General features: G+C 35.8%; 1 protein-coding gene across 1 annotated transcript; it reads right to left on the bottom strand.

Moving 5' to 3' along the window:
* Window positions 1-3,179: 3,179 nt before the first annotated feature.
* On the bottom strand, window positions 3,180-14,053 carry LOC106067770 (GPN-loop GTPase 3-like). The gene is made up of 8 exons (XM_056005784.1): window positions 13,819-14,053; window positions 12,713-12,821; window positions 12,439-12,526; window positions 10,813-10,892; window positions 9,057-9,297; window positions 7,895-7,985; window positions 4,587-4,715; window positions 3,180-3,246 (listed from the first exon to the last, which is right to left on the bottom strand). The coding sequence occupies exons 1-8, from the start codon at window positions 13,864-13,866 to the stop codon at window positions 3,199-3,201; spliced, it is 834 nt and encodes a 277-aa protein (XP_055861759.1). The 5' UTR covers window positions 13,867-14,053; the 3' UTR covers window positions 3,180-3,198.
* Window positions 14,054-14,103: the final 50 nt, after the last annotated feature.

The raw sequence follows: 14,103 nt of genomic DNA, 5'->3' as shown, positions 1-14,103 counted from the left end.
AGCTAAGCATTTTCATAGGAACGAAGAAGAAAAAAACACACAAAAAAAACACATTGCTATTTGTAAGTTTTGGAAAGGGGGAAAGACTCATTATGAAGTACAAGAACAGGCTAATTAGATTAACGGTCCTGTGCTTTTTTTGTTTGTCTAGCGATGGATTAGGACTGAAGTTCCAAATCGCAGACATCTACGTGGTTAGATAATACTTAGAGGTAAAAAGGAGACATCAAAGCACAATCTACAACCATCTGTTGTAGCGAATCGCAAGAAGTTAACAGGCCTTATTTCCTAGAGGTTTTAGACCAGATCCTTAAAACACTTTCTGATTACAATTCCATTAAGTTGAACTGTAAAATGTAACTCTTTGTGTTGAATAAATACACGAAGTCAAAACACACACACTTTGTTTTTAGTGTTGGCTTTGTTCAATGCGGTGGCCGAGTGGTAAAGTGCTTGGCTTCCGAACCGATGGGTCCTGGGTTCGAATCCTGGTGAAGACTAGGATTTTTTATTTAATTTAATCATTAGGGCTCCACTGACACCATTCGGGTAAAAGTAAAGTCGGTTGGTCGCTGTACTGGCCTTACGATGTCCTCGATAACCTTGAGCCACAGAAATAGATGACATTTACTTCGTTTGCCCAATAGATCGCTAGGTCTGAATGGGGAGCTTTAGTTCCTTGCAGCAATGTTTTCAATATTGTGTTGTTGTTTTTTTCATGTAGGCCTAATATTTGACGTAATCTTTAACTGCAAATTTGAAATACACATTTCTTTCATCTTTACTACATACTTTTTTTCTGTTTTAGACCATCAAAAAGATCTGTCTTACATGTTGTTAGGCCAACTAAAATTTAAGGGCATTATGTTTACATGAAGTGTCTAGTGATCAGGGGCGGACTGGCTATATGGGCAAACGGGCAAATGCCCGGTGGGCCGGTACCAAATGGGCCGGTCTGGTCGCGACCAAAGAAAAAAAAATTCAATGCAGACAACTTTTAAAAAAAAGTGACAGCAACAAGACACAAAGGCCCGAGCACGTTTTCTTGTTGTTTTTTTTTAATTATTATTACAATTAATTTTTTTAAAAATTCAACAAGAATACAATTTAAGAATTACACTATACACTGTACGTGTTATCATTTGTAAAACGTTAGACCGTACTTTCTGCTATAGCGGCATGGCCTTCAACACTACTTTGATGTCTTCAAGACTGTGTTTGGCCTGGTCATTTTGCTGGTCGGCATGGGCCTTTGATGGCACTCTTATTTTTGTTTTGCTCCTTCCCTCACCCGTTTTTTGATGGTTCCATTGAAAGTTAACGAAAAAGAGGGATGGGAGAGGAAAACATTCATATAACGCGGCAAAAAGGGAGATAATAAGAATGTAATGAAGATTAATAAAATCCCCCATACACACCGAAAATATATGACATGACATTTGTGGGCCGGTTTATATGGTAATGCCCGGGCTGATTTTGATTCCCAGTCCGCCCCTGCTAGTGATGTTGCTGCATATTGTATTCATGCAAAAATGCACATCAAGTCATTGTATATGAAGCAAAACTCTGCTTAAATGTCAAAACGCCAGCACCGGACAAGGAGGCGCTGTGGCTGAGCGGTAGGCCTAAAGCGCTTGGCTTCCGAATAGGCGGTCCCGGGTTCGAATCCTGAGATTTTTAATTTCGGGATCTTTGAGCACCTTTGAGTCCACCCAGCTCTATTGGGTACCTGACATTATTTGGGGAAAATTAAAGGCGGTTGGTCGTTGTGCTGGCCACATGAAGGGGGGAACTTTACTTTTGGTACTTCATAATGGTGCAGATCACAACCCTCACCAACGGTTTGTCAATAATTGGTCTTCTTCGTCGTCCTCGTTAGACTAGTAATCCTATACCTGAGAGAATCCGCGCACTGGTTCTATATGAGGCAGTTCTCATTACAGGGGGCAGAGTCTTGTTCGAGCCTTTCTATAGTGTGCAGCTTTGAAGGATAAGGCCATCGTTCTCTGGTGATGCTCCACAAGTTTTGCTAGCCCCTATTTTTACAAAGCTTATATCATCTCTGTCTGTCTGGTAAAACGTTTGTACATGTTATTGACTTTCTGCTACTACAGTCAGCTGACTTTTTACTGCTACTGTCAAATGACTTTCTACAGCTACTGTCAACTGATTTTTGCTGCAACTGTCAACTGACTTTCTACTGCTGATAATGACAAATGACTTACTACTGCTGCTTTCAACTGATTTTCTGCTGCAACTGTTGCCTGGCTTTCTGCTGCTACTGTCAACTGACTTTCTTGTAAGCACGAAAGGTGCCTGTTGAATGTCGGGGGCCAGGGCGAACGAGCTATGGCTTAACACAACCCTGACAGTTTTCTTTTAGGTTTTATATCCTTTTCATTAAACTATTTGTTTTACATCATGGGATGATGTCAAACTCTAGCATTAGTCTGGATCTGTTAGTTAAGAAGAGATTAAAAGATGTTTAATGAACGTTAATCTGGTCAATTTTTTAACACTTCGCTCTAAATTTATACTGTTTATATAAATAGTTCATTTCTATCTTTAAGGTATAGAGTCGAGTAACCAATTGGTTGTTACATATCTAATTTTTTTTTCTCAGATACTTCTGCCAATATAAACACATTTCTGTACAGCATCAATCTGTGCCTGCGTTCACATGTTTCCAGACAATTAAAACTAAAATTCCACACTATGAGTCAGCTATGGAAACAATGCACAATACTTTTAGGATTAGAAACTGTATGGTCTCCAGATGGTCTTAGATTACTCATTTTCAGATGTCAGGTATAGCATTGAAAACATTACTTTGCAGTGAAATTGCTAGATGAAGATTGAAAAATTGATGATTTTATAGTTAACAATTTTAAGGATACTACTTAGTCTATTAATAGAATGCCTTCCATTTCTTTAGATCAACTGTTTGATCTTTCAAAGGTAAAGGTCATTTATTGTAACTATCATTCAAAGTAAAGGTTATTTTCATCTAAGTAATTTTTTAAAATTACAATGGGAAGTAAACGCTGTTTCAATGTTTCTAACAAAAAAAAAGGCAAAAAAATTATGTCTAATTAAGTGGGTGATGAAAGCATTAATTATTTGTTTTACATGCATTCATTTCAAAAAGAAAGAAAGACATAATAACAGAAGTCTGAAGATTTGAACAAAGTTAATTTATTATTCATAACTTTCTGTATCTTGTCTGTCTTCTGGATCAACAGGATCCTGGGGAGAAAAAAATAAAAACACGAGCTAGTCCGAGTGATAAAAAAAAATTGTAAAGTTCCCCTTTCAGACCTTGCGATCTATAGGGCAGATAATGTAAAGGTCATCTGTTTCAGTGGCCCACAGTTTTACGAGAGTGTCATGTGGCCAGCACAACGACCAACCGCCTTTACTTTTCCCCAACTAATGTCAGGTACCCATTAGAGCTGGGTGGGCTTCACCAGGATTCAAACATGGGACCTCGGTACAGAAGCCAAACACTTTACCGCTCTGCCACTGCGCCTCACAGTCCACTATGTTTGTACCATACTTAATCCTGATTAAAAGTTTTAATGAATAGGACAGATGGTAAAGGCTAATGGTCAATGTACTGGTCATTCTATACTCTTGTTAACTTTGAAATATATATGCAAATAAGGAGAAGTTATTCTGTGAAATCTTTCAAATGAATTTTACTGCCAGTATTCTTTTTTTCAACATATTGAAATTACAAGACCAAATACTACCCTAACAAAGAAGGGTAATAATGTGAAAGAAAAAAATATAAAATAGCATAATTGATAGTGAAAATAATTATAATAATAGCAATTGTAAGCAAAGGTCATCTGTTTCTGTGGCCTATGGTTAACAAGGGTTTTATGTGGCAACCACCTTTACTTTTCCCCAACTAATGTCAGGTACCCATTAGAGCTAGATGGACTGAGAGTCGCCTTAAAGATCCCAAAATTAAAAATCCCAGTCATCAGGATTGTAACCTGGGAACCCCTGTTTCAAAAGCCAAGCGCTTTACCACTCAGCCACTGCACCTCCCTTAACCCATTAGCTCCTTCATACAGTTGGGAATGTTTTCTTATTTTTATCCTAAACAGTTGTAGCACATTTCTACAATCCCCTTTTCAATATGCTTGCTTTAAACTTTTTAAATAAAAGATTTCTTCTAGTTTCCTTGCAAGTGTGATTACAAATTATTGTGGAGATTTCTGATTCTATTTTCAGTAAAATCTGGAAAGTTTTTTATTGCTTAATTTTTCAAACTAACAGGCCCATAGCCCCAGTGTGTAAGCTCCCACCTGGGAGAAGGAGTAGTTTTTTTATTTATTTTTAATTTCTAAAGGTATTAAAATTATATATATATTTGGAAACTAGACATGTTGTTCTAAAGTTTCCTAAAGTTGTTTGTTTATTTATTAATATAGATCCTAACTTTGATTATTTTTTCCAAATATTTATTTTTTTAGGATTTTTTTAAAATTCAGAGTTACCCATCTTTGCTTAGGGTGTGGCAAGTTTTTTTTCCTAACCGGAAATAGGAGCTATTGGATTAATAAAGTACTTCTTACATTCATTTCCTTTGGCTCCAGATCCTCCCCATACTGAATAGCCATATCTATACGCATTAACAAATCTGTGATAGATTCTTCGTCTGTATAGTCCAAAGGCACAAAATGAACAAGACTGAAATCATCCAGCTAAAAGGAAACAAAAAAAAAAAATTGCACACATTTTAACATATCCATGAATAGGACATACTGGTTAAGCTAAAACTGGTGGATGCAATCATTGTAAAAACATTCTTAAGTATAAAATATTTTCTTTGAGATCTTTCTTATGATGAGAGGATGTAAACAGCTAAAAGAAGTAAAGGCTAGCCCTAAGTGTATGTCTCTGAAAAATAAAGCAACAGTGGTGTGACAAGTCAAAAACTCGCTGTCAGAGTCACTCAAATTTATCTCAGCATTAATTATTATTTTTCATTATTTATTTATTTTATTTTAATTATTTCCCCATCCTACCCCTGAATTCTCCACCCGCCCCACCTTTTTCTCTCCAGGCTAGACCTTAGTCCACCACGTTGGAGAAAACTAGGCCAGTCCTTTCATTTATCTGCCCTTGATCGGGGAAAGATAATCACACTATCCCTTTTGTCTTATCCGCCGGATGTCTGACTGACGGTCGCGGTTGACACCACCTTGAGGGGAATGCGAGTCAGTCTTTCTTTCTTCCCCCCTCTCTCCCACGACACTCTTTGATCTAGGAGATCGCGAGGACCAACACGCCAATTGATCTTTCCAATGTGCGAATCCCACCTCGAGTCAAATTCACCCACGTGTAAGATAATGCTGAGCCTAGGACATTTCCTGTTTCCGCCCGCATTTTCCAGGCCTATATAAAGTAGATCCAAATCAAATCAGACTGTCTTTCAATTCTCATTCTATCGCTGAGCAATCGAGTCTGGACTACTTCATTTATTCTCCCTCCTAGAGGAATACCTGGTGGTAAGCCGAACTTAATCACAAGTTCCATCTTAATTACTTTTGTGCTATTTCCATGGGAATATTATCATGTGTATTTTGCTTAGTTCATTTATATTTAATTAGTGCATTGTGTATTTCTCACTGGCGTAAGTAGAAAACATAAACATGTCCTATGTATGTATTTATGAATTGCATTAATCTATTAATGCTACGTTGCTCAATTGATCGTTGAAGCAACCATGTATATATTTGTACATCCATTTTATTTCCTTTATCTCGGCTGATCGCCTTGATGATTTACTATCGCACTTATACTGCGCTTAGAAAGGAGATATGAGTTATCTCCCCTGTATTGAATTATCTCCCCTGTAGTCATTTCACTCTAACGAGAGTTGCGCCGCTTGAGCGGACACCCTATCCATTCAAGCGCGCTCCATTGTTCTGGACAGACGGTCATACGTAAGCAAACCGTCTTGGTCAATGAACACCGCCCAATTCAACCCCCCCCCCTTTTTTCTTTCTCTTACAACTTGTGTTGATTATTTGAGATTATTATTTCCCCTTCTATGTACATTTTATTTTATTATTTCCCCTCTATGTACATTTTTATATTGCTACTATCAGCCATCTATTTTTCCAAATCCCATTTGTCATCATCTCCCCATTGTGCTCTAAAGCAATTTTACCAATCTGACGAATGCACCTCAGTCGAGGGCATCGATAAGATGTATGAGAGACATGTCCTAACTTGTCTTTATTTATCCGCAGTCTCCCTCAGGTGTCTGCCTATTTATTGGATCAACGATCTACTTACCTGCCTATTTATCTATTGGATTAATCGACCTTACTGCCTAATTGCTGTTTAGTGTCTACTCGACGCTACTCAACTCTACTACTTGGCGCTATCGGCCTTACCCGCCTATTCGACAGCCCACCTGTCAACTTATTAGGTGCGACGTCCCTATAGACCCAGATCTGTGTGAGACGTCATAGCTACGCCAAACCCTCTGCAACTCACTGGACATATCCTGTCAACTACGCTGCCCACGGCAGATCAGCTCTGCCCGCAGTAACCTTGTGCCCACGCTAGCCGGCCACCCGCCCTACTGTGCCCACTACAGATATTAGATTTTGGGATTGAAACTCCACAAGAACTATATCACCGGCGTCCCTCTACCAGCTAGAGCGCCACCTCCAGCTGCAGAACCTCAAGCCAGGACACAGCCAGCTGCGACATCAACAGGAAAACCAGCTAAGTCAGAGGACAAAGTGACATACTCTCTTATTAGGTGCAAGAGTGATGATTAGATCTAGTATTATTCAGAGATAGACGCAAACCCTCCCCCTTTTTATTCTTATATGTATATTTATGTAAATAAATATTCTTCATTTTTAACTTTTGTATCTATCTTTCATTGCTTGTCACGTTGCGTGTCTGCTTCCGATTTATATGCTGACGGTTTGGGGTGTGATAGCTTTAAAAATAATCATCCCCTAGACATTAAACGCGCCGAACACACGTCACATTTCCCCACCTGTCACAAGTGGTACAAACCAAAATGATCCACTTGGTAGAAAACTTTGCAACTTAAAAAGACTTCAATATACCCGAGCAAAAAAAAAAAAAAAAAAAGCAATAAATCTCTAGATATAGATTTCATAATTATTTCTTAGTGGAAAAAAAAAGAGAAAAAAATATTATTTTGATTAAAAAATTACATTAAATTTTTTGTTTGATGTTTACAAAGTCACTATATTGCTCATCCTAAAAGTCATTCCAAGCATTTTATTTTTTCAGTTTAATTGCAATATTGGAATAGTGAGGAATTCACTACCAAATATCATTTCATTAAAACTTGGCTCATGATTAAGTTATTGGACTTGTTACTCAAATAAATCTAATGGATAATATTTAATGTTTATCAGTGCCTCTCTCTTGATATCCTACTAAGAACAGCTGCAGGCCAGGAAAAATGTAGGGATCTGGTTTTGCAAACTGTCACAGCACCCTTACAACAAAAGTCAAGGGACAGATGAGTGCAAAAAGTTAAACAATTTTACTATTGCAAAAGAATGCAGATTGCCTGAATACTATTTAGTATAAAATATGAATAAGCTTATAATTTTAGATTCCTAAATGGAGTTTGAAACTTTTTAGTTCTGAAACAAAGGATGAATAAACATGACATGTAACATATAATGCTAGTAAATGTTATTGTCATGTTTATTTATAATTTTAGATCCTCAGCCCAAAAATAAGAATTTAATTACAAGATGTTAACAGACAATAATATCACCACTCAAAAAGTCCAACAATTGCAAATAGTTCAATCACACCTTAAGAGTAGAATTCATTGAACTTAATTTAACAAAATGTTACTTTATATTCTCACCAAATGGGCAATGGCTTTATTGAGGGCATGAAATTTGCCTTGAGAGTCTGTTTCCTCCATTAACATAGCATCTAATTCAGGCTCAAGGTATCTAGACAACAAAGGAAAAAAAAAAATAATTGTTAAAGCAAGTGTTATGGTTGCAATCATCATCTCAACCCCACATAAAAAAATGAAATTATGTTCAAAATTACTTTTTAAATGAACATACTTTATTGTAAATGGTGAGATTGTTGCATGTAAGAATATAGGAAGCAAAATGGTTAGGCCACTAATTTATTACTGTATGATTTTATGTACATAGACTACTATCTACCTCTTGTGACCATTAATGGAAATTATAGACTATTTTTGTTATCTTGGCTCCATCATCTCCAACAATGTGCTGCTAGATAAAGACATCAACAACAGGATAGCCAAGGCAAGAAAACAGTGTGAGACTATACCTTGCTAACTACCAATACAAAAGCCCTACTCTACTGGACCTGCTACATGGTAGTGAAACGAGGTCAAATTAATCTTGACAGGATAAAAGCTGAATATCTTCCACCTCTAGGCTTAAGATGGATTTTTAAAATAAGGCGACAAGATGAACAATAAGGAAGTGCTGCAAACAGCTGGATGCCAGGATATCCATGTTGTTATCAGCAGCAGATGCCTAGGCTGCCACAAGGTCCACTCCCACAAAACATTCTGAATGGCGATCTAATAGAAGGCAGGAGAGCTGCTGGTCAACCACTTTTAAAGAATACAGATGTATAATGCAAACGGGACATAAAGCTCCTCGAAATCGACAGCAGTTGGGAAAAAAGATGCACTGAATAGATCCACATGGAGAACAAGCATAAAGAAAATTTCCTGGATTGCAAATGGCTTACACAACAGAAGTAGAAAGAAGGGTGAAAGTTCAACAGCACCTGGTGATTACAGATGCCCAGCCTGTGTATCAAGGATTGACCTCTTTAGTCACATGAGAGGTTGCAAAGGTAAAAGATCGTCTCTTGAGATATAAAATGCCATAGAGACTACTAAATAAATTAAATGAAACAATAAAAGCCTGATGTAGACTAATCATAATATTTTACTTCGATTCAACAAGTATCTTATATAAGTTAACAAGGGTGTCAAGTTGGCAACCCAAACTCATCTCTTTACAGCCTACCTGTCTATATTTTTTCTAGCTGCTTTGCTCAGGAGATCAAGCTTGGTCAAGACATTTACATGTGGGATTTCAAGGTTGACCATGGTTGACAAAGCAGTCAGTGACCCAGAAACAAATTTGGACCCATCCACTAGAAACTGGGCATCTAGCAAGAAGGCCGCACACACCCGGAAATCCCATGACTCTAGCTTTTTGACCAGCTGCTTCATTACAGGAATATGTGTGTAGAGCTCTATTTGTCCTGAAAAGAAAAAAAAATATTGAAATAGAAAAGTATATTTAAAAAGGATCAAAGGCACATTTAAATGTGATTTATTTTACATGAATTTTGGAAATGGTGATATAACACGCTGAAGGCTTTTAATAAGGTAATGTAACATTTTAATGTGATTTATTTTACATTTTAGAAATGGTGATATAACAACCTGAGCTATAATAAGCAAAGTTGATTCTGTAGCAGTAATGATTGAAGTACCCAAGTGAAGATTACAGGTGAAAAAAAATCAAAACTTAATCTAGTTTATTTAAAAAGATGAGTATTACAAAAAACAATTATTAGAAAGTTTACAGACTCGAATGCTTGTTTATTTTATCTATCATTTCTTTTTTAATGACTATTTATTTTTATCAGTATCATGTTTATCTAAGTTGGTACTTTTAATGTGGTATCTGGTAAACTAATAATGAATGAAAGTGTGGCGGGGGCTTATTGGCTGAGTAATAAAGCATTTTTCTTTTGGCTTTTTCCACTTCAGGACAGAAGACTAAAAGTAAAGTAACAATAACATATAGAACACTTAAACTTACAAAGAAAAAAAAAACAAAAACACCACATAATAAAATACTAAGAAAGATAAAGGCACATCTCTTATTCCATGTGCTAAGACATCTCTTATTCCATGTGCTAAGACCTTGTTGATGTCTAAGAGCTGAGCCGAAGGCTCTTCGAGCTCTAAGTTTGAAAAAAAACCTGTTTGGACGTCCAGCCGAACAGTAAAAAAAAAAAAACCTGTGGGAACACAGTTCTGTTTGAGAGGGACCCGAGTCAATGCCTATGTAAAACATTGCTGTTTCCAAAGCCTTTGGCCCCGACGCATGCTTGGCTGCACATGGCCGAAGGCCGAGGGCACCGGGAGCCACCGTCATTTTCCTTCGTTGTACCAAGCTAGCTGTGTGGGAGCCGCCATTGATGTAACGGTCCCTTTGAGGAACAGCGCATGGATGTGGGACGTGTTCGTGGGGACTTTTTTACAACCCCGCCCGTGCAAGAGGTTGACTCTCGTCTACCCGTGGGCATCCCCACGGGAGTTATGTTTCGCCATTCATTTAGCCTAGCTACCCCCTCAAGTAGCCGTTTCCACCCAAGTGCCACGATGAGGCAGAACAGCGTACCCGGGTGTGCTAAGACCAACTTGTAAGAGTGCTCGTTTTTGCTCAGGTATGAAATGTTAAGAAAGATTAGGAAGATTCTAACTGTGGCAAGATATTAACAGCTCAGAACCATGATTTGTAGCAAAGATACCAATTGATTTAAAACTATACCTTAGATTAAGTAAACAACACAAAAAAACTTTCAACAATAGAAAACAGTAACCGAAACCAGTAGAAGTCATAGGTTGGGTCCAAAGCTAGCAGTAATGATTGAGAGTCATTTGGCCCAGGCACTGGCAAAGGTAATAAAGACTAGCAGGGATGACAAGTACCATGAAACTGTATGTATGTAAGTTGCTAATAACAAATAACAAAAGCAATTTACCTGGACAATCAAAAAGAATATAATCATCTTCTGCAACATCTAACTGGTCTTCAAGCCATTCAAAATTACTGGCCAAGAATCTGGGGAAAAAAAATTAATATAAGAATAGTCACTCATACATATTATTTATATTGATATATTTAAATAGTAAATTAATTCAAATTAATAGAAATCAGGCTATCATCAGAAATAATATAACAAAACATTAGCTATGTAGTACACAGGGCTAAATATTCATTTTAAGCCTAAAGGTCAATAAGACGGGTAAAATGAGTTCTTGGGTAAAAGGCTGATCCTGGTATTATACAGCCAACACAACTAACAACAATGCCCTTCTATTTCCAGTAGGAATTATTCAATAGAACAGGAACTTCAATCTCAATTTCCACAAAGATTTCAACACAAGAATTCAGGTGCAGCCTATTTATCTACAAACCAGTGAAAAAATAATCACCCCTTATATAGTATAAGATAATTTTATTGATCCAAATGGAAATTTCATTTGACTACAATTGTCCACCTCAGCATTACTACTATAACAATGATGATATAGATGTTAACATGAACAACATTCACATGTACACAAGACCAGCGCTTTATGAACTCTGTGTACTTCTCTGTGGGATAAAGAAGTTTTCAAATCTTTCTGTTCTAGCCTTAATGGAGAGTGTCACATCATTATTTATAGCTAGTGTGAATGTATTAGGAAGCGCGAAGTAAACGCTATATTTGTGTTTCACATGAGAGACAAGAATCCACTTTTGAATTGTGGGGTGTTAATCACATGGTCAGTCAGAAGTCGCCAGGTTTTTAAGCTGTAAGGATGTCTAACATAGTTGATTCAGTGATTTAATATCAATTGTGTACTTACAATATTTCATTGGACTTGTGTAATATAATACGTATCTCTTTATGGCTGGATTTGCCAGTTTTATGTTTATCTCATTTTATGGATAACAAAAGAAATGTCTGCTACACTGAGACTTTGTGATCAATATTAATATTTGTTGTGCTGTGCTGAATGAAGTAGACATTTGAGGTAAAAAGTAGCACACCAGTTCAAGTGAAACAAGACATCTTTAATTACTTTAACATGCACAATCAAATGTCACATAATGAGTAGTGTCAGAGAGGAACTGACCATTTCCTCCAGATCTGATGTAACTGTGATTTAATGAGTGCGAATTGTCTTTAAAGAGTTTTGTGCCTTGGCAAGGCATCTTCAAGTTCTTCAAGAGATGGTAGCAGTGGTCAAGTGATATACATTTTTAAAATTAGTCTATTTGATCTATATCATTGTGCAAATTAAGTATTACTATACGATAGGTGATAGACTACTAAAGGTTGTAGTATAAAAGAGGTTAATTATTATTTTGTCAATTTTAAATTTTGTTTTCTTCACTCCATTTTAACTTGCTGTTTTTTGTAGTACCAAGGTATTTATATTTTTGCACGTGGTCTATGGTTTGGTTGTTGATCTGAATTTCTGCAAGATGTTTTTTTTTTGTTTCCTAAAATCTACTATAACTTCTTTAATTTTATAAAATGTACACTCTATTTTATTGTCGTATGTTATGAAATGAGCACATTATCAATATGTTAAATAAATAAATTTAAAAAACTTACTCCATACAAAACACCAATCCCCCATTTGGTCCAAAATGAAGGCTACTGTCTTCCATTGCATCTTCAATATTGATTAATTCACGGATATCTGTTAAGTAAAAATTTGAACACATGCTCTAAATATCAAAATACTTATTCTTGTGCTATATATTTCTTAGTAGTAAAAACCTGACTGAATTAAATTTAAAAGGTAACAAAGGCTAAGAGTGTTTTTCCCCCCACACTTCTTTTTTTGCAAGTGGCTATATTAGTCAAGTTTTAAATTGAAAGCTACCTGACAAGACAGGATAGTCAAAATATTCAGCTGCAGGGTCCAGGTTCACCACATGCACCACTCTTTTCAGTACTTCACAGTGCTTGACTATCTTACTGCAATATGTGGACTTCAAACAGAATTTAGAAGAAAAAAATAATTATTAAATGCTATAAATATATACATGATTAGGATAACCAACTCGAGAAAAAAAAGCAACATTTTCATCTACGCCCCTTCCTGTTCCAAAAATTAAATATACCTTGTGTTTCACTGATTCTAACAAACTGGTCAGTGGAAGGCTAGCCTTAGAAGCTATTTGTCAAGATAAGACAACCAAGCGATAGCATTTTTGTGTGTTGAGTGGTCAGGCAAGAAAATACACACTGTTATGGTTATTCATGCCTGTATTACGTATTAACACATATTTTTTTCTTTGCTTTCAAGATCTAGATCTAACTACATAGACTTAGATCTATTTTTTTAATGAGATTGAAACTTTAGTGAATGGTTTTCCGTTATACAGTAAGTCAATAGAATAGATTAAATTAATAGGTTTGTGTGGTGCCACATAGAAACCCAATGAAAATCTGTTCATTTTTAAGTTTTAGATGCGCAGAACTTTGATCGGAAGTTTTAACGAAAAATTACTTTAAAAAAAACAATTAAAACATCAAATCTGATCAATTACTAAGTAAGATATTATTAAAAAAAAATAAAAACAATAGATCTAATATTATTAAATTTAATTAAATATATTTATTTTCTGTAAATCAAAACACATGACATAGATTGTGATAGATCTACATGATATAATATGGTATAAAAAATTGTCAAAACCATCAGTTTCCCTTTAAATTTTAAATCATCTCACTATGAGTATGACAGTATGAGTCTGACTATTCTCACCCCCCTCAATCATGTCATGAAATGATGTATAAAGTTATAAAGATCTAGCATCTAGATCTATATTTATTTTAATCATTAATTAATCATGATTTAATCATAAATTAATTTAATGATAACATTGAAATAACATTCACATTGATGATTGATAATCTATAAGTATAAATAAAATAATAAATTTAAAATTCAATTTTAAATTCTTAAATTGGCATAAATTTTACCTTGCCACTTCCAGCGGGGCCAATTACTAATTGTGCGTATTTGGGCATTGATTTCTTTTTGGATTAATTTACAACTCACAATATTTAGAACTACACTTATCAATATCTAGATATTGATCTATGTGATACAGATTACTGTCTATCATCTAGATCTAGAAAATAGCTACCAAGACAGCTCCATTTCTAAGCTAACATAAACAAATGCATGTTTTATTACGTCGCTTATGCCGACGATGTTTTTTAAGAAACAATCCAGAAAATCTATTCTTCTTATACTCATATCTA

The sequence above is a fragment of the Biomphalaria glabrata genome, chromosome 12 (genome assembly GCF_947242115.1).
Source record: "Biomphalaria glabrata chromosome 12, xgBioGlab47.1, whole genome shotgun sequence".
NCBI classification, from domain to species: domain Eukaryota; kingdom Metazoa; phylum Mollusca; class Gastropoda; family Planorbidae; genus Biomphalaria; species Biomphalaria glabrata.
Note: the sequence above shows the minus strand (reverse complement) of the source record. Positions and strands in the feature narration are given on the sequence as shown.